The 21,644-nt window shown below is 43.3% G+C and overlaps 1 protein-coding gene across 1 annotated transcript in view; it reads right to left on the reverse strand.

Moving 5' to 3' along the window:
• Positions 1–469: 469 nt before the first annotated feature.
• The window catches only part of tmem214 (transmembrane protein 214), an 84,119-nt gene continuing 62,944 nt past the window's right edge, over positions 470–21,644 (reverse strand). Inside the window, exons 15-17 of the mRNA XM_068023780.1 lie at positions 14,586–14,754; positions 7,933–8,084; positions 470–3,275 (exon numbers count right to left, since the gene is read on the reverse strand). Coding sequence (XP_067879881.1) covers positions 3,149–3,275; positions 7,933–8,084; positions 14,586–14,754 — 448 coding nt within the window. The 3' untranslated portion in view covers positions 470–3,148. The remainder of the gene's footprint in view (positions 3,276–7,932; positions 8,085–14,585; positions 14,755–21,644) is intronic.

Raw genomic sequence — 21,644 nt, forward strand, 5'->3', positions numbered from 1 at the left:
AGATCCAACTATGTAATGGGGATTTATCCTTTGATTTCCTGTCAACAACCAGGAATTCATTCCCAGCAGACTACCTCACAAGCCAGAAGTGACAACTCACTACAGTCTCCAGTCTTTGTAATATTTCCTTTGAAGGAACAGCTAAAAAGGTCACTAGAATCAAGCTGTGAAATACATGGATCAGTGTGGACCATGTAGGAAGTAGGGTGATAAAAATCTTAGCAAAAAAATTCTCTTGAAAATGAAGATAATCCTATTTGTGCAGAGACCAAACTACAATTAGATGCATCTATCATTATGTAACAACTCAACTAGCTGGTCAGCCAGTGACAGCAATTTTTCCACCTGTCTAAAGGCAATTTAAAATCATGCCCAGGGAAGTACAGTTTCCTATAGTCAAATCTGCTGTGCAAAATTCTACATCGATGAAGGAATATTGAAAAGTTGCAGTGGCATAAGTCAAAACATATTGATTAAATACCATTTTTATTTTTCCACCAGAAATAAAATCCTGATTGAAATTTACATTGAGACAACACATGTCCTGCAGCAGAATTAACATTTATTTGGCCAGTCTGCATAAGGTTCACTAACTCAATCAGCACTTTGGTCCCATAATTAATATGTACATATAGAATTTCCTTGGGTTAAGACTACCCTTTAATAAATTAATCAATGAACAAGGTAACAGCATTTCACCTCAAAAGCAAAGAACAAGTATTTGTCAAATACAAGTGGAGCCAAGTGATGTGCCAAACAACTTTTATACCTTGTAACAAGGACAACAAAAATAAATTTGCTTTTAGTACTTTGGATAGATGAAGAAAGAATGAGGGAGAAGGGCTTTAAGAAAAAGGGCAAAGACTGGAAACAACTTAATATAACTGCTAATTTAAAAGGTATTTATATGCTACACTTATAAACCATACTCAAACTTTGAAATATCTATTCCAAATTAGTTAAACAGTACAAATGTTGGCTACATTTTCATAAAGACTTATGCAGTCGTCACCGAATATAGTCCTCCTGCCCTTTTCCCATTAATTTATGTGCAACATTTATTTGGAAGGACATTTGTTGGAGTTGCTACTCTGAAGCTAGTTGGTAATGACAAAACTAATGGAAAAAATGATACTCAAATGGAGCAAAAAATACTTCTGCAAGTACCTCCTGATTACTTCTGTCTCCTTTTGAAAGTATGAAATGTATTCATAAAGCATTTGACAAACTTCAGATTGGTTAAAAGAATAATGCAAGTCTTTTTAATAAGGTCAAGTACCGATGCGCATTGCATTTACTTTATAAATGTATTACATTTGTAACTGAAAATAAATTGCTAGGTTAATGAAGATGGTACTCCCTTAAAAAAAAAATCAACTGCCTATAAAAGGAATCTTCAAAACGTAGAGTGGCAGTTAGAGGAATTCCTTTTAACTATAAAGATAATCATTCACATACAAGGAATTGGGCAGACCCAAGAGTCTGGAACTCTACCATTTAAAGTAATGATGCCACTAAGCCAATCATGCAGACCCTACAGTTATGCTTGAAATAATTTTTTTTTTTTTTATAAACACATTACCAGTCAAAAACCAAGATCATCAGGCAAATTGTATCTAAAAACTGAGCCACAATATAACTTTTCTTGATGCAAAAGTTTATTTTAATATAAATTGTCTTCAGTATTCCAGATGTAATGCAACAGCTATGATCTTAGGAACTGTCAGGCACACAGATCAAATACACTGACTTGACCTGAGCATGTATTAAATCAGAAGGAATTTGAATGCCATACAAAGGAATTGTCTCATTAAGCAAGGTTATAGAAAAACTGGAGATTCTGGGTGTAAAGTCCTGTACTATGTGCAAGTCAATGCATTACAAAACTTAACTGTTATCCAAAGATTGGACACAAAAGGGATAAGCTAGAATAGGATAACAGCAGCAACTTCACTGGTAAGATAACTGACAAAATGTCATTTAACAATTTGCTCTTTCGGTATGTGCAGTTAAGTCAGGCAATTATCTTAACTCCATTTTATCACCTCTGGATTTATGGACTGGTAACTGATACAATTACAGCATGATAGAAACTGCATACAGCACTTTAAAAAAAAAACTCTGCCAAGACTGAGGAAGATTATGGCAGTGTAGTAGTGTAGCAGAGTCATGCCTTTAAAATGGACATGGTTGAAATGAAGCTGGTTGTACATTCATTGTTTGACTACTATTGAAGAACAGGAGCTTTAGGCCATTTAGTAGCAGGATGATTTCTGATGTTAATGTTCAACAAAGGTGGATTCTTAACGTAATGTAATTACCACCAGATGATAGGGCAATACAAAAATGTGATTTCAGGCAATGCATCAGTATTTATAATGTCCATAAATAGAAGCAACCTGAAATTAGAATGGTACATTGCTTAGAAGACTGGTTCGCCAATTTAAAAATTGTGGGCAGACACAAAAAAAGATTGGCAATCTATATTAAATGTAGCTATAGCCAAAGAAATTAAGTACTGTTTAACTAAAAAAGCTAAACCTGAATTCACAAAATATTTACACAAAACTTTAACAGCATGCAGTACTTGCAAATGGCTTTAACTCATTATTTTACTATGGTAACTGGAAACATAAACCACTGCAAGACTACTACACAAGTTAGCCATCAGCTGTTAATATTGCAGTTACTTAAAAATATACAAGTTGTCGCATTAAATTTTGAGCATAGCTGGCTTGTAGGACATTGAATTGTTTTTAAAATACTGTAATCTTATTAAACAGTGATTAAATTAAGTCTAATTATTGCAGCAAGATATGAACAGCTGTGTTATTACATTAAACATTTCTGAACATTGCAGCTTTAAGTTTATCATCCAATGTTGTAATGTGCAGAAAGAAAGTGTAAAGTCAATATAGAGGACAACAGTTAACATCTTTAAGAGCTTTGGAAAGAGTGGGTACAAAATACGTGCACTGGATAGGTAAAAATTGTTATAACAAAAACAAAGAATTAAGTGGCGTTTGTACTTTTAGTTCAATCGATTCTCAATCCTCTCCACAGCAGAGAATATATAGTTAACTCTTAAGAATGGTCAACTGGACAATTGCTGCTCCCAAAATAGCATGGCAAATATGCTTCTTGCTATTTAGTAATTGGAGATCATAGAGGCGGCCCAGTTTTTGACAGCTGTCATAGTGTTCTGTAGATAACTCCATGTTAAATGTGTGGTGTTCACAAAATGATTCTTCATACAGTCCCAACTGATTTCACCCCTGAATTGTGGCAAACAGGTAAGATGTAGCATAAACATATTAAATACAGATTTTCAGACCACATCAGACTGATTAATTGTCATTCCAATCAAACTGTAATCACAAATTTAAGTGGAGTACCACCAATTAAAGTTCAGTATTCTAAAAGCATCACAACCTGTTTATAGCTGAAAACAAAAATTCTGATAATTTTATTTAAAAACTTAAAATACTTCATTGCACTCAGCAATTCTGCACGACAAACCTCATGGTCTCCACTCACTTCTCTGTAGATGCACCAGCTATTCCTCAATTCAAAAAAAAACAATGCAACCTATTTAGCAATGCAAGACGTATGAACAGGTCATCACCACAGAAAAACAGGCAATCATGACACTGCATCCTGTCATAAGGGTTTTTAAAAAAAAACCAGGAGGTCTCTGTGCTTTTAAATCTGGAAAAAAAAAGACAAAAAATGACTGCAGAGGCTTAGTGTTTGCAGGGTGCAGACTGCCAGACCAGTTTCCAAGCAACCAGAAAGATTTACAGCAGTCTTGTGATTTGGATTGTTGGGGGCTTTCAGTTTCATTTTTGCAGTGGAAAAGTGACCAGGGGAGCTGTGAGCAGCTCAAAGAGTTACTGATGGAAACTGGCTAGGAATACAGCCCTGAGATAACTCTTTCTCGAAAAATAATTCCTGTATCAAGTAAAATTCTAATCTCTTCATGAAGTCAAAATAACTTTGAAGGAGCTGCAAATCTAATGTTTGGGAGCTAAACCTCTTGTTGCTATTTATGCCTGAAGATAGGAAGAGACCCAAAGCAAACAGGAATTGCTGCACTCTGGAGAAACACTGCTTTGGAGAAAGGAAGCCTGTGTTTCAGGTGTGGCACATTGCTGTTGCCTCCAGTTAAGAACCCCTGCCTCGAGTGAATTCTGTAATTGCTATGCTCTGTGGAGATGGCTCCTTTGCTGAGAGAAAGTCCTGTTGATTTTTGTTTATTGGAAGTTGCTGAACACAAGAAAGTTTCTACTGTCAGACTGCTATTTTAAAATTTAAATAGACCTGTTGCTGAAAGATCTGTGCGACGCCTACTGCAGACAAACTACCTTGGACGCCGGCCCACCACAGCCTGTTCATTAATTTCACCTGGCGACTTTGAGTGGCATCTGACTATTCAACTCTAGGTCACCTCACCAATCCGGAAACAACCCAGTTATTTTATTCTCGAGCAACTGCCATAAAAAATTAAATATTTTCATTTCCCCCAGTTAACCGATTTTTGAATGCATATGTGTGCATGAGGGTTAGGAAGATTGAGTTATAAAATCTTTTCATACATATAGATTCACCTCAGTTTTAAACTTGGTTTATTAATAGTTAATTTTGTTGTTGTTTAAAGAAACCTGGTTTGGCGTGCTTTATTCTAGGGATGATTAATTTGGCTATTTTTCCAGTGGGTAGGAATCTTTACTAATGTGCTGTGACCTGTGGAGCAGTGGGACTCAATTAACAGTGCATTACTCCCACCTTGGTCGTAACAATCCCCTTCAGTCATTTAGCAGCAATGTAAACTGGTGATAGGGGCAGCAATACCGCTTGCCTATTGCTATCGGAGTAGTATTTCTGATTCATTAGAGAACAGCAAACAAGCAAGCAAGCTACCTGACTGGACTTGAAAGAGAACCTTAATATGGTATTGGTGAGGCAGAACTTGTGTGAGCACCACAAAGCTGAATAGTTCGAATTTCAAGAAGAGCTACAAAGTGAAATATTAGACCATTCTCACCACAATGTTCATTTAGCAGCTTAATGTTTCTCCCAGAGATTAAATTTGTGTCTTTTTCCATTCAATTTGATGTTATAGGTTAGGTAATCTTTACGGATTTTAATTTAGCTTACATAGAACAGGGCCTTGTTTCAGTATTACTGGGCACTTTAACCCTACAGAGTAACCATTATAGAAAAAGATGTAATTGTTCCAAACAAGAGGAGAACTTATCAATTGAGGTCAAAGCAAATATTTATGGATAAAGTGCATGATTTTCCAATGTGTGCTAATGGCGGGTGTCACATAAGGATATGACCATCTTGGAATAGCACAGGAAGCTGCCATTCAGTTCAAAGAGTCTGCGCTGGCTCTTCCAAAGAGCAATCCAGTTAGTTCCAATCCTCCATTCTTTCCCTATATCCTGCAATTTTTTTCTCCTTCAAAAAGAATTAGTAAATATTTGGCATATCAGTTTCATGCAAGGATTGTGGGATTGAATTGTTGTAGGGTTAAGTTTGAAAACAAAATTAATTCAAATAGGTTTTAAAAGGCCACCAGCCATGAAAAATATGTATTGAAGGCAGATGGGTCACTCTGGATCTTAAAAAAAAGCCCATTAGCCAAGATTGTCACATTCATTGAGGAATGATGTCCACTTTAAACTCTCAGACCCGAGGGCGAGAGAGAGAATTTTATTTTTATTTAATTTAGAGATACAGTACTGAAACAGGCCCTCCGGCCCACCAGCAACCATCCATTTATACTAATCCTATATTAATCCCATATTTCATACCACCTAGCTACACTAGGGGCAATTTACAATGGCCAATTAACCTATCAACCTGCAAGTCATTGGCTTGGAGGAAACCGTAGCACCCGGCGGAAACCCACGTGGTCACAGGGAGAACTTGCAAACTCCGCACAGACAGTACCCAGAACTGAACCCGGGTCGCTGGAGCTGTGAGGCTGCAGTGCACTGCCCCACTGTGCCGCCCTATGTATTTCCGGATATATATCAGTGACCTAAACTGGGGCATACAGGGCACAACTTCAAAATTTGCAGACAACACAATCTTGGAAGTATTGTGAACTGAGGTGGATAGTGATAAACTTCAAGAGGACTTGGACAGGCTGGTGGAATGGGCAGACAAGTAGCAGATGAAATGTAAAGTGATTCATTTTGGTAGGAAGAACAAGGAGGGGCAATATAAAGGGTACAGTTCTAAGGTGGGGGAGCATTACAGGAGCAGAGGGACCTGGGGTATAAGTGTACAAATCACTGACGATGGGAGAACAGGTCGAGAAAGAGGTGTATAAAGCATACAGGATCCTGGCTTTACAAGTAGGGGCAGAATACAAAAGCAAGGAAATTACGATAAACCTGTATAAAACACTGGTTAGCGGTCAACTGGAGTATTGTGTCCAGTTCTGGGCACCACACTTTGAGGATGTGAAGGCATTAGAGAGGGTGTAGAAAAGATTCACGAGAATGCTTCCAGGGATGAGGAACTTCAGTTACATGGACAGATTAGAAAAGCTGGGACTGATCTCCTTGGAGAAAATAATGAAATTTGATAGAGATGTTCAAAATCATGAGGGGTCTGGACAGAGTAGATGAGAGAAACTGTTCCTGTTGGTGAAAGGATCGAAAGCTAAAGAACAGAGATTTAAGGTGATTGGCAAAAGCGACAGAGGGTAAACGTTTTATGCAGCGAAGTGTTAGGATCTGGAATGCACTGCCTGAAAGAGGCAGATTCAATTGTGGCTTTCAAAAGAGAATTGGACAATTATCTGAGCAATTATCGGTGCAGTAACCATTCTATGATCCTATGTATCCCATAACAAGCCTAACAGTGAATCAATTTGCAAGACACTAGGGGAGAAACAGGCAATCAAGTTTAGAACAGAGATGCCAAGGTCTAAAAACTTAGTCTGTACCCAAAAGCACAAAAAAAAGGCTGCATTTGCTGACAACGCAACCACTAGCACATGCGCAAATGCAGCCTGTGCCTTGAAAACGTCACAGACAGCTGCCAGGACTAAAGACGGCACTGCTCAAATAATCACACAAAGGCAATGTAAACACATGGCAGCACACAACGGCCGGAGGGAGCGGGGGTGGGGGTGGCGAAGGAGGACAGCACACCCGCCAAGGTCTTCGGCCGCACACTCTCCACTTTCACCCTCCGCTCCGCTTTCCCCACCACCCCAACTACCCCACATTACACAATGACGTCATCTGCACATGCACCAACTAGTCCTGGCAATGCGAAATTTAGCGCATGCGCAGAAAGCAGGAGCACGTTTGCGCATGTGCGCATCTTAGCACAGTCTGATGACATCAGCGGTCGGCTGCGTCAAGAATCACTTTGAAAAAAAAAAAAATGCACGTGGTCAGTTTTTAAATAAAAGAGATGCTAAAAAGGTAGCCTTCAGAAGGAACAAGGCACGTGATTTATTTTTCCCCCTCCCACGTTTTGAGGAAAAATGTGACGAGCCAAGTATATGGAATTAGTTTGATTGTGACTCCATGTTCACATGCAGCTTGTGAAAGAAAGCAACCTAGCAATTCATATCTACCCTCGAATCACTAAGAATTCCTTATTTGAAGCAGCACATCCAAGGGCACGTACTGAAAGATCAGATTGCAGTGGGGTACTATTGTTGCACCCCAGTTGTGCAATCCTATAACAGATATTGTGTAGCATCAGCAAAGTGCAAGGTGTTCAGATCTACCATATGGACATCCCCACTGTACCCAAGAGAATAGTTAAGGTACACTCTATATAAGCAACAGCAAGTCAGGTAGACACCTTACTACCAAGAAAACTTAGGCTTCAGACTGCTGGCATTTGAATAGTTTGAAAATAAAAAGAACTAAGTAAACACAAAACAGAGATACTTACTCGCAAGAATTAACAAGCTGTTTCCACCATTGTTTCATCACCATTTTCATATATTCCAAAGCTGGAAATAGGTAATTCTGATGTACAAAGAGAAGGAATTCCTTGACATACTCTACAAGCTGCAACACTGCATCTGGAAGATTAGAATGAAGCTGTAAAAAAAAAAAGCACAAAGTGAATCATGGTACTCTGACACAAAAATATAAAAAAAAGCAACTTAAATCCATGCTTCAGACTGTCCAGGACCCAGTTTTTCATGAGTCCAAGAAGTGACAGAGTACAAATAAAGTCATGTCTTCCAATTATTACTCTCCTATAGAAACAAAGAAAAGCAGTGTCATGTGATTAGAGCACAGCTTTCTTCGGTGTCTCTGTGGGTATTATTACAGTTCAATACACAAAAAGGGAACCTGGAACACGTAAAAAGAGGGAATTACACTGCCAGCATTTTTATAAAATTTGCGAGTTTAAAGAAATGCTGAGCCATTAGGATCAGTCACCTTTACCTGGAGTCTTCTTTTTAAAAGGTTTACCGACAAATGGCTAGCATTCTGATGGGAGCCATCATTTCCACAACATGGGCCTGGGATTTAACAGTCTAGCACTCAGTCTCCCAGATCAGATCATTTTGCAGAGATTGGAAACTGGATCTTGCACATCAAAAACCCAATAATTTGCTCCAAGCCACTGAAATGGGAATGAGAATGGAGATTGTGGATTCCCACTTTGCACATTGCAGTTCAAAAAGCAGTCACAGAAGTACAAAATCATTGAAATTTCATATGGAACAACCAAAATAAAAAAAAGAGGGGGGGAAAACCAGTGATCTCGTCAATTCATCACTGCAAAATTAAGTGTGCAAGTCACTGTACTAGCAAGAACAAAAAAAGCCAAACAAATCTGTACTGAACAGTAACAGAAACATGTTTTAATTGATCAATTTGCCAGAATCTATAAAAGGTGCTACGCAATGGTCCCTCAAAGAATTACTTACAAATCATCTTCTTTGGCCTCATTGAGACACAATGGGTAAGTGCCTGGAGGTGGTCAGTGGTTTGTGAAGCAGCACCTGGAGTGGCTATAAAGGCCAATTCTAGTGTGACAGACTCTTCCACAGGCGCTGCAGATAAAATTGGTTGCCGGGGCTGTTACACAGTTGGCTCTCCCCTTGCGCTTCTGTCTTTTTTCCTGCCAACTGCTAAGTCTCTTCGACTCGCCACACTTTAACCCCGCCTTTATGGCTGCCCGCCAGCTCAGGCGATCACTGGCAACTGACTCCCACGACTTGTGATCAATGTCACAGGACTTCATGTCGCGTTTGCAGACGTCTTTAAAGCGGAGACATGGACGGCCAGTGGGTCTGATACCAGTGACGAGCTCGCTGTACAATGTGTCCTTGGGGATCCTGCCATCTTCCATGCGGCTCACGTGGCCAAGCCATCTCAAGCACCGCTGGCTCAGTAGGGTGTATATGCTGGGGATGTTGGCCGCCTTGAGGACTTCTGCATTGAAGATACGGTCCTGCCACCTGATGCCAAGGATTCTCTGGAGGCAGCGAAGATGGAATGAATTGAGACGTCGCTCTTGGCTGACATATGTTGTCCAGGCCTCACTGCCGCAGAGCAAGGTACTGAAGATACAGGCTTGATACACGCGGAATTTTGTCTTGCGTGTCAGTGTGCCATTTTCCCACATTCTCTTGGCCAGTCTGGAGATAGCAGTGGAAGCCTTTCCCATGCACTTGTTGATTTCTGCATCGAGAGACAGGTTACTGGTGATAGTTGAGCCTAGGTAGGTGAACTCTTGAACCACTTCCAGAGCGTGGTCGCCGATATTGATGGATGGAGCATTTCTGACGTCCTGTCCCATGATGTTCGTTTTCTTGGGGCTGACGTTTAGGCCAAATTCGTTGTAGGCAGCCGCAATCCTGTCGATGAGTCTCTGCAGACACTCTTCCGTGAGAGATGTTAATGCAGCATCGTCAGCAAAGAGGAGTTCCCTGATGAGGACTTTCCGTACTTTGGTCTTCGCTCTAAGACGAGCAAGGTTGAACAACCTGCCACCTGATCTTGTGTGGAGGAAAATTCCTTCGAGGACTTGAACGCATGTGAGAGCAGCAGGGAGAAGATCCCAAACACTGTAGGTGCGAGAACACTGCCATGTTTCACACCACTCAGGATAGCAAAGGGGTCTGATGAGGCACCGCTATGCTGAATTGTGCCTTTCATATTATCACGGAACGAGATGATACTTAGTAGCTTTGGTGGACATCCAATCTTTTCTAGTAGTCTGAAGAGACCACGTCTGCTGACGAGGTCAAAGGCTTTGGTGAGATCAATGAAAGCAACAGAGGGGCATCTGTTGTTCTCGGCATTTCTCCTGTAGCTGGCGAAGGGAGAACAACATGTCAATGGTGGATCTCTCTGCTCGAAAGCCCCACTGTGCCTCAGGGTAGACACGCTCAGCCAGCTTCTGGAGCCTGTTTAAAGCGATTTGAGCGAAGACTTTCCCCAACTATGCTGAGCAGGGAGATTCCACGGTAGTTATTGCAGTCACCCCGGTCACCCTTGTTCTTAGAGGGTGATGATATCGGCATCGCGCATGTCCTGTGGTACTGCTCCCTCATCCCAGCACAGGCAAAGCAGTTTGTAGATAGCTGAAAGTATAGCAGGCTTGGCACTCGATTATTTCAAGGGTAATGCCATCCTTCCCAGGGGCTTTTCCACTGGCTAGAAAATCAATGGTATCACTGAGTTCCGATTTTGTTGGCTGTACGTCCAGCTCATCCATGACTGGCAGAGACTGGGCTGCATTGAGGGCAGTCTCAGTGACATTTTCCTTGGAGTACAGTTCTAGGTAGTGCTCCACCCAGCGGTCCATTTGCTTGCATTGGTCAGTGATTGCGTCCCTGATTTAGATTTGAGGGGGGCGATCTTCTTGATGGTTGGCCCAAAAGCTCTCAATGCCATCATACATTCCTCTGATGTTTCTGGTGTCAGAGGCCAGCTGAATATGACTGCATAGGTGATGCCAGTAGACATTTGTGCAGCGCTTCTGGCTGCTTCAAGTGCTACGGATGTTAATTCACTGGGGGCTTTCTTGCAGTTCAACAGTGCAATGCACTTAGCGGCTAAGACAGGTTCCAGCTCTTCAAAGTGAGATTGAAACCAGTCTGCATTCTGCTTCACACGTTTGCCATCGGTTGTCATTGCTGAGTCATAGATGGTGTCTCTGATGTGGGCCCACTTGGTCTCTGCATCCCCTGTAGGAGTGTTTTGAAGGGCTTTTTCCAAGTGTGTCCTAACTAAGGTTCTGTACAGCTGCAGCATGACTTACCTATTTTTATACTCTATGCCCCGACCGATGAAGGCAAGCATGCCGTATGCCTTCTTGACTACCTTATCCACCTGCGTTGCCACTTTCAGTGACCTGTGGACCTGTACGCCCAGATCTCTCTGCCTGTCAATACTCCTAAGGGTTCTGCCATTTACTGTATACTTCCCACCTGCATTAGACCTTCCAAAATGCATTACCTCACATTTGTCTGGATTAAACTCCATCTGCCATTTCTCCACCCAAGTCTCCAACCAATCTATATCCTGCTGTATCCTCTGACAATCCTCATCACTGTCCGCAACTCCACCAACCTTTGTGTCGTCCGCAAACTTACTCATCAGACCAGCTACATTTTCCTCCAAATCATTTATATATACTACAAACAGCAAAGGTCTCAGCATTGATCCCTGCGGAACACCACTAGTCACATCCCTCCATTCAGAAAAACACCCATCCACTGTTACCCTCTGTCTTCTATGACAGAGCCAGTTCTGTACCCATCTTGCCAGCTCCCCTCTGATCCCGTGTGACTTCACCTTTTGTATCAGTCCGCCATGAGGGACCTTGTCAAAGGCTTTACTGAAGTCCATATAGATAACATCCACTGCCCTTCCTTCATCAATCATCTTCGTCACTTCCTCAAAAAACTCAATCAAATTAGTGAGACACGACCTCCCCTTCACAAAACCATGCTGCCTCTCGCTAATAAGTCTGTTTGTTTCCAAATGGGAGTAAATCCTGTCCCCGAAGAATCCTCTCTAATAATTTCCCTACCACTGACGTAAGGCTCACCGCCCTATAATTTCCTGGATTATCCTTGCTACCCTTCTTAAACAAAGGAACATTGGCTATTCTCCAGTCCTCTGGGACCTCACCTGTAGCCAATGAAGATGCAAAGATTTCTGTCAAGGCCCCAGCAATTTCTCCCCTTGCCTCCCTCAGTATTCTAGAGTAGATCCCATCAGGTCCTGGGGACTTATCTACCTTAACGCTTTGCAAGACACCCAACACCTCCTCCTTTTTGATAATGAGATGACCGAGACGATCTGCACTCCCTTCCCTAGGCTCTTCATCCACCAAGTCCTTCTCCTTGGTGAATACTGATGCAAAGTACTCATTTCGCACCTCGCCCATTTCCTCTGGCTCCACACAGATTCCCATCTCTGTCCTTGAGTGGGCCAACCCTTTTCCTGGTTACCCTCTTGCTCTTTATATACATATAAAAAGCCTTGGGATTTTCCTTAATCCTGTTTGCCAATGACTTCTCATAACCCCTTTTAGCCCTCCTGACTCCTTGCTTAAGTTCCTTCCTACTGTCTTTATATTCCTCAAGGGATTAGTCTGTTCCTAGCCTTCCAGCCCTTACGAATGCTTCCTTTTTCTTTTTGACGAGGCTCACAATATCCCGCGTTATCCAAGGTTCCCGAAACTTGCCAAACTTATCCTTCTTCCTCACAGGAACATGCTGGTCCTGGATTCTAATCAACTGACGTTTGAAAGACTCCCACAAGTCAGATGTTGATTTACCCTCAAACAGCCGCCCCCAATCTAAATTCTTCAGTTCCTGCGTAATATTGTTATAATTAGCCTTCCCCCAAGGACTACTCTTATCCTTATCCACAAGTACCTTAAAACTTATGGAATTTAGAAACTTATCTAACAGCTGTGGATAAGAAATTCTGCTAGTGTTGATGCACGGGCAGCTCTTTTCCTTGGAGTGATGCAGCTTCTTTGGTTTGAGTCTAACCTTGCTGCACACTAGGAAGTGGTCGGTGTCAGAGTCCGCACTGTGGAAGCTGCGTGTGGTTTGAATGCTGTTTAAAGAGGCTCGCCTTGTGACGATGAGGTCCAGCTGGATCTTGGGTGCCTCCAAGAAACCTGGTGACAGGGTTTAGTATGGAAGAACGAGTTGGTGATGCAGAGGTTGTGATCGGTACACAACTCAAGCAGTCTCTGTCCATTCTCATTCATCCTTCCAATGCCATAGTGCCCAAGGCAGGAGGGCCATGAGTCATGGTTGGCCCCAACCCTGGCATTAAAGTCCCCCAGCAGGAACAGATGTTCGGTATTGGGGATGCTATTAATAATATTATGGAATTGCTCGTAGAACTGGTCTTTAGTTTCAGGTGGGGAGCAGAGTGTTGGAGCATAGATGCCAAGTAGGTGTACTGGACCAGAGGCGGTGAGCAGTCGGGTGGACAGTATGCGTTCCGAGCCATTTGAAGGTGGCTCTATCATGCTGAGAAAAGAGTTGCTGATGGCGAAGCCAACTCCATGCTGTCTTGGTTCTTCAGGGTCCCTACCCTGCCAGAAGGTGGTGTAGTCTTGCTCTCAGAGATCCGCTCGCAGGGAAGCGTGTCTCCTGAAGTGCTGCAATGTCCACATCGACTCTACTGAGCTCGTTGTTAATGATGGCGGTCTTCCGAGAATCGTTGATTTGTGCAAGGTCTTCCGACTGGGCAGGACACAGTTTTGACGTTCCAGCTTGCAAAACGAAGGGCTGGTACCTTCTTTCCTTTTTTGGTCGTGTTGTTTGGTGCGGTGTTGCAGTCCACTTTTCGGGCAATGACCCTGAGCTCCAAACACGCATTGAAGCAGGTGGACTGTGGCGGGACAGAACTTTACTGACAGGGGGCTGCCCGGTTTGAGACGGGCGGTAGCTGTCCAGTGAGATGCGATGACCTCTCCCACCGACAAAGGCAACAAGTGGCGCCCAATCTCTACACCAATTGAGCTGGACTTATCACCCCTAACTGCTGCCTTCAGTGTTGTTTTGGTCGCTGTGAGGCGACTATGGAGTGACCTCTCTATGGCGCATGCTTGGGCGGATGTATGGAGGTTGCAAGTTGCCCTAGCGTCAAAACCCCCCTCTCGGCCTTCCTGGTGGGGTCCAAAGGAGTGCAGAGCACGACGTCTGTATAGCTGCAGGAACTGCCGGAAACATGCCAAAGGTGACATGACCGCCTTTGGGGTTCCGCTCCGGATTTTCTGTTCGGGTTTACTCCCTTATCCTTGGCCTCTCCCGAGACACTCAAGGCAGTGGGGTTGTTAGGGCCCCTGCTCAGGGATAGGTGGATGCTGGTGGGAAAGGGGGGGAGGTGGGGGGGGGGGAAGAAAGGGGGTGGAGGAAGGGGATGCAGGTAATAAAACATTTCATCACCTCCCACCATTGTCCTCTAGTGATCTGAATGCTGGTGGGATACCTTCATTAATTGGTTAGTAGTAATGCACTTAAGGAAAAAAAGGACCTCGGTGAACCTGTTCAAATAGACACATAGAATGTACAAATAGAGTCATTGTAAACACACTGCACTTACCCACTCAGTAAGCTTGGGTAGATTTTCAATGATCCATACAATATGACTAGACAACTTCTCCTTTGTATACACAACTGACTCAGTCAGCCTTCGCCAAACCAGCTCAAGGTTTGGCCCAAACATTGTCACAGCCTCAGAGTAGTAAAGAGGAGTATTTTTTTCTATCCAACTGTAAAAATAATGAACAGGAGCATAAGGACACATCAGAAACCAGACAGTAGTAATAGAGAGAGAAATAAAAAGGTGCATGAAGGATTGGGAGAGACAAATAGCATTAGAGTAAGAAATAGTAAGGTATTAGTCTGACCCCACCTCAAATGCAAGAAGGTCTCAATTAGGTATACAGCACATGGAGGTAAACACACACAGCGTGGCGAGCTGCAGGTACATGTGAATATAATGTCATTACAATAACAGAGACCTGGCTCAAAAGAAAGCAGGACTGGGTACTAGTAAGGATAGTGGGGAAAAAAAAAGGAGGGGTGGCGATATTGATTAAAGGAGAACATTACAGTGCAGAAAGGATGTCCAAGGGGGTCAAAGGCAGAATTTATTTTGTTAGAGAGGTGGCGTTACACTACTCTATGGGCCAAATAGTGGGAAAGATATAGGAGGAGCAAATCTGCAAGAACATTTAGAGGTGCAAAAACTACAGAGTAGCGATAATGGGGACTTCAATTATCCTAATGTAGATTGGAATAGTAACAGTCTAAAGGCCAGAGAGAAGGGGAAGAGTTTAAGTGTATTCAGGACAATGTTCTTGATCATTATGTTAGCAACCCAACAAGGAAGGATGCATGGCTGGATATAGTTCTGGGCAAATGAGGTGGATCAAATGTCAGACAGTAGTCATTGCACAAGTTTTGGGTTAGCTATGGAAAAAAGGTCAAAGAGCAATCTAGAGTAAAAATACGTAATTGGACAAGAGCCAATTTCAGTGGGTTGAGAACAGATCAGTCCCAGCTAAATTGGAATGAAAGAAAGATTTACAGTTTTGCCCGTCAAGGAATAATAGGCTGCCTTGACAGAAGAGATGGTCGGCATACAGTTGAGGTACAGTCCAAGGGGGAAAGGGTAGGCCAACCAAAGCCAGAGCTTCCTGGATGACAAAAGGGAGAGAGTAAAATGCAAAAAAAGGGGACGTATGACAGATGTCAGATTGATAATACAAGTGGGAACCAGGCTGCATATAGAAACTTCAGCGGGGAAATAAAATGGAAATGAGGCAAAGAGAGTATGAGGAGAGACTAGCAACTAACATTAAAGGGAATCTTGAAATCATCTGTAGGCCCATAGAGTACAGGATGGGCGAGGAAGATTAGGGATCAAAAGGAGACCTACATTTGGAGACAGAGGGCATGACAGATACCAAATGAGTACTTTGCATCTGTCTTTATCAAGGATGATGCTGCCCAAGTCATACCAAGAGGTGGTAGTGGAAATACTGGATGAGTTAAAAATTGATCAAGAGAAAGATCAAAAAGGCTGGCTGTACTTAAAAATTGATAAGTCACCAGGTCCAAAGCAACTGAGGATGCTGAGGGAAGCAAGGATAGAAATTGCAGAGGTACTGGCTATAATCTTCCTTCGATATTGGGGTAGTACCAGAGGACTGGAGAATTTCTTTTTCAAAAAGGGTGTAAGGATAAACCCAGCAACTACAGGCCAGTCAGTTTAACCTCCGACAGGAAAGCTGGTGGAATGCTGGACACATGGCAGTTGAAATTTAATGCAAAGAAGTGTGAAGTGATATATTTTGGTAGGAAGAATGAGAAGCAATATAAACTAAAGGGTACAGGAACACAAAGACCTGAGGGTATATGTGCACAAATCATTGAAGGTGGCAGGACAGGTTAAGAAAGTAAAAACAAGAAATGCTGGAAATACTCAGCAGGTCTGGCAGCATCTGTGCAGAGAGAAGCGGAGCTAACATTTCAGGTCAGAGACCCTTCTTCAGAACTGGCAAATATTAGAAATGTAAAAGGTTTTAAGCAAATAAAGCAGGGGTGGGGCAAGAGATAATAAAGGTGAAGGTGTTGATAGGACAGGGTCACAGAGAATAACTGGAACAAAAGCGAACGGTATGTTAATGGTGTGCTGAAAGACAAAGTGTTAGAACAGATAGGGTGTGAATGACTAAAGCACAGAGCACTCCAAGCATAACATAAAAAATTAAAAAACCTAAACAGTGGGTAAGCACAGTGGAAACAAACGAAAACTGAAAGACCAAATAAAAAAGGAAAAACAACTAAGCATTTCACAGCCACATCTCTTCCTCAGTGACCGTCTCCGGCTCAGATTTATTCCACTTGGATTCCAACTGAAGTTTCATCCTTCGTGTTTTGAATCCACCCAGGATTACAGGTATCTCCGAGAAATACAACACTCCGCGGACTGCTGTTCTCGCCGCATCCTGAGATCTACACTCAGTGCCATGTGCCGCCATATGTACACACTGGACCTCTCTCTCTCTAGAAGCACCGCCTCACTTCAGCTCAAAGCTGTTCCACTCCGCAGTTTCATTTCATCCTTCGTCTCATCTGATGCATTAACAAAAACTTTTTTCCTTCCTTTCAGGTGTTAAGGAACGCAAGCTCCAGCAGCTGATGGGACTAATGCTCCTCCAGATCCTTCTTCCCCTTCACTTCCCTCTGACCCCACCCCTTCTGATCTGACCCCTTGCCGTGTATTCACTATACCCTCTGACCTTCCCCTCTGACGCTGAACGTTCTGTACGCAAAGGACTCCGTTTTATCCCCTTACGCCCCCACTTCAAATGAATTCTGTGCTCGGCATGACGCTGAGCTCTTCTTCCGTTGCCTCCGGGCTCACTTCTTTGACCAGGAGTCCTGCCCCCGACCAGCGGACCCATTCGCCCGCCTCCAGCATTCCCCCTCTACTTGGACCCCTCCCTCGGGCCTCTTACTCGCTCTTGATCTTTTCATTGAAAACTGTCGGCGAGACATCGGTCGTCTCAATTTCTCTGCCCCCCTCACTCACTCTAACCTGCCCCCCTCTGAACTTGCCGCACTCCGTTCTCTCAGGTCTAACCCCGACATGGTCATCAAACCTGCAGATAAGGATGGTGCTGTTGTTGTCTGGCGTACCAACCTCTACCCTGCAGAGGCTGAGCGCCAACTCTCAGACACATCTTCCTACCTCCCCCTAGACCACGACCCCACCACCGAACATCAAGCTACTGTCCACAGAACTGTCACTGATCTCATGTCCTCTGGAGATCTTCCCTCTACAGCTTCCAACCTCATGGTTCCGCAACCCTGGACAGCCTGCTTCGACCTCCTTCCCAAAATCCACAAACAGGGATGTCCTGGCAGACCCATTGTTTCTGCCTGCTCCTTCCCCACTGAACTTATTTCTTCCTATCTTGAGTTTAGTTTAGAGATACAGCACTGAAACAGGCCCTTCGGCCCACCGGGTCTGTGCCGACCATCAACCACCCATTTATACTAATCCTACACTAATTCCATGTTCCTACCACATCCTCACCTGTCCCTATATTTCCCTACCACCTACCTATACTAGGGGCAATTTATAATGGCCAATTTACCTATCAACCTATCTTTTCTCCCCGGTCCAGTCTCTTCCCACCTACATCCATGACTCTTCTGACGCCCTACATCATTTTGACAATTTCCAGTTTTTGGCCCTAACCGCCTCTTCTTCACTATGGACGTCCAATCTCTCTACACCACCATCCCCCACCAGGACAGTCTGAGGGCTCTCCGCTTCTTCCTTGAACAGAGGCCCATCCACCACCACCCTCCTCCAACTGGCTGAACTTGTTCTCACATTGAACAACTTCTCCTTCAACTCCACTCACTTCCTTCAAGTAAAAGGTGTTGCTATGGGTACCCGCATGGGTCCCAGTTATGCCGGTCTCTTTGTGGGATCTGTCGAACATTCCTTGTTCCAGTCCTACTCAGGCTCCCTCCCCCAACTCTTTTTCCGGTACATTGATGACTATCAGTGCTGTTTCCTGCTCCCACCCGGAACTAGAATACTTTATTAATTTTGCTTCTAATTTCCACCCTTCTCTCACCTTCGCATGGTCCATCTCCGACACTTCCCTTCCCCGACTTCTGTTTCCATCTCTGGGGATAGGCTGTCTACGAATAATCATTATAAGTCCACCGACTCCCACAGCTACCTCGACTACACTTCTTCACACCCTGCCTCGTGTAGGACTCCATCCCATTCTCCCAGTTTCTTCGTCTCAGACGCATCTGCTCTGATGCTACCTTCCACGACAGTGCTTCTAATATGTCTTCCTTTTTCCTCAACCGAGGATTCCCCCCCCACCCCAACTGTGGTTGACGGGGCCCTCAACCATGTCCAGCCCATTTCCCACACCTCTACCCTCACCCCTTCCTTCCCTCCCAGAACCATGACAGGGTTCCCCTTGTCCTCACTTTCCACCCCACCAGCTTCCAGATCCAAAGGATCATCCTCCGCCACATCCAGCATAGTGCCACTACCAAACTCATCGTCCCTTCCCTTCCCGTCAGCATTCCGAAGGGATCGTTCCCTCCGCTACACCATCGTCCACTCCTCCATTACCGCAAGCACCTCGTCCCTTCCCATGGCACCTTCCTCTGCAATCGCAGGAGGTGTTATACCTGTCCATTTACCTCCTCTCTCCTCATTATCCCAGGCCCCAAACACTCCTTTCAGGTGAAGCAACGATTTACTTGTACTTCTTTCAATTTAGTGTACTGTATTCGCTGCTCACAATGTGGTCTCCTCTACACTGGGGAGACCAAACGCAGATTGGGTGACCACTTTGCGGAACATCTCCGCTCAGTCCGTAAGCATGACCCCGAACTTCCAGTTACCGGCCATTTCAACACTCCTCCCTGCTCTCATGCTGACATCTGTGTCCTAGGATTGCTGCAGTGTTCCAATGAACATCAACGCAAGCTCGAGGAACAGCATCTCATTTACCGATTAGGCACACTACAGCCTGCCGGACTGAATATGGAGTTCAATAATTTCAGAGCATGACGGGTCCCCCTTTTTATGCTTAGTTATTTTTTTTTTTCTTTCCTTTTTTATTTGATTATTTTATTTTAGGTTTTTCAGTTTGTTTAGTTTGTTTCCACTGTGCTTACTCACTGTTTTTTTTTTTATGTGTTGTTTTATGTTTTGCTCGGAGTGCTCTGTGCTTTACAGTCATTCACACCCTATCTGTTCTAACACTTTGTCTTTCAGCACACCATTAACATACCGTTTGCCTTTGTTCCATGACCTTCTGGTCAGTTATTCTCTGTGACCTTGTCCTAGCAACACCTTCACCTTTGTTATCTCTTGCCCCACCCCTGCTTTATTTGCTTAAAACCCTTTACATTTCTAATATCTGTCAGTTCTCAAGAAGGGTCTCTGACCTGAAACATTAACTCTGCTTCTCTCTGCACAGATGCTGCCAGACCTGCTGAGTATTTCCAGCATTTCTTTTTATTTTAGATTTCCAGCATCTGCAGTATTTTGCTTTTATTGCAGGTTAAGAAAGTGGTTGAGAAATCATTTAGGATCCTGGGCTTTATAAATAGAGGCATAGAGTACAAAAGCAAGGAAGTTATGATGAACCTTTATAAAATATTGGTTTGGGCTCAACTGGAGTAGTGTCCAATTCTGGCATCACACTTTAGGAAGGATGTGAAAACTTTAGGGAAGGTGCAAAACAGTTTTGAGAATGAATCCAGGGCTGAGAGACTTCAGTTATGTGGATAGACTGGAGAAGTTGGGATTGTTCTCCTTAGAGAAGGTTGAGAGGCGATTTGACAGGGTACTTGGGGAGAAACTGTTCCTGTTGGCAAAGGGTCAAGAACCAGAGGACACAGATTTAAAATGTATGAGACAAAACAGCAGCACAAGGGGAAAAAAAGAAAAACTACAGCGTATGGTTACGACCTGGAATGCACTGCCTGAGAGTGTGGCAGATGCAGATTCAATCATGGTTTTTTGGAAAAGCATTTGGAGAAAAAAAATTGTTGGGCTACAGGGAGTGGGACCAGCCGAGTTGGTCTCGCAGAGGGCTGATACAGACATGATGGGCCAAATGGTTACAGCACAAAATGAGGCCATTCTGTAATTCTATTGTGATTCTATGACAACAGATGAATCTTTGGAAAAAGGAGACACGATCATAGAATTTATGTTTAAGGATTCAGAGATTAATTACTTTTTGACAAGTAATTAGTATTCACCATATTGAAGAGTCATACTGACTAGAATAGTTCATAGACTTCCAACAGTTTTGTGAACACAGGGTTACAAGCAAGCCTGGACAACTAAACAAAGCAATTATAAAGTGACAACTGGGGCTTTCCGAGACTGCCGCAAGTCAATTGCATTTTCTGCCTACAAGTTTTTTTTGAGTAAGTGCATTGAATGCATGCAATTGTGAAAATTACTTTATAATACATCACGTACAGATTTACTTGCTGGGTAGAATCTGAAAGTATGCCTCTCCCAAAAACTGAACCCCTTCTCCAGCACTTCTATACTCCAGGATCAACATCCCTCCTCCCAAAAACTCAGCAGATCCTAGGACATGCCTTCCACTACAGCAAGATTTTGGGACACGCCTCAAATGGGCTCACCACCCAGAATCACCTCAACAATTCCATTCCCAAGAATCTCCTTCCTACACCCATGAATCACCCTCCCCAAGGCTCAGATCTTTTATACCCCTCGAGTTCTACCAGATCCTATTAACCTCCCCCATCAGGGCTACCAATTAGCAAAATTAGCTATACCATCTACAAGTGTACCTGGATTTTACAAAAAAAAGATCAAAGCCAAAATCAGATTTGAAAAATATGGATATAAAGCATAAAATTAAATGCTGAAAATTCCACTAGCACTCCCACAATGCTGTAATAAAAACTCGATTTGACCAATTCAAAAATCACAATTTCAGTAACTCTCCTGTGACATCGTTGTTTTAGTGGGGTATGTCATGTAATTTACAATGCTTCAAGTTAAAGATCAGACATTTTACTTCATGCCTCTACACTGTCAAATATTCAATAAAGGTAC

Source organism: Heterodontus francisci, chromosome 3, assembly GCF_036365525.1.
Source record: "Heterodontus francisci isolate sHetFra1 chromosome 3, sHetFra1.hap1, whole genome shotgun sequence".
In the NCBI taxonomy this organism is placed as follows: Eukaryota; Metazoa; Chordata; class Chondrichthyes; order Heterodontiformes; family Heterodontidae; genus Heterodontus; species Heterodontus francisci.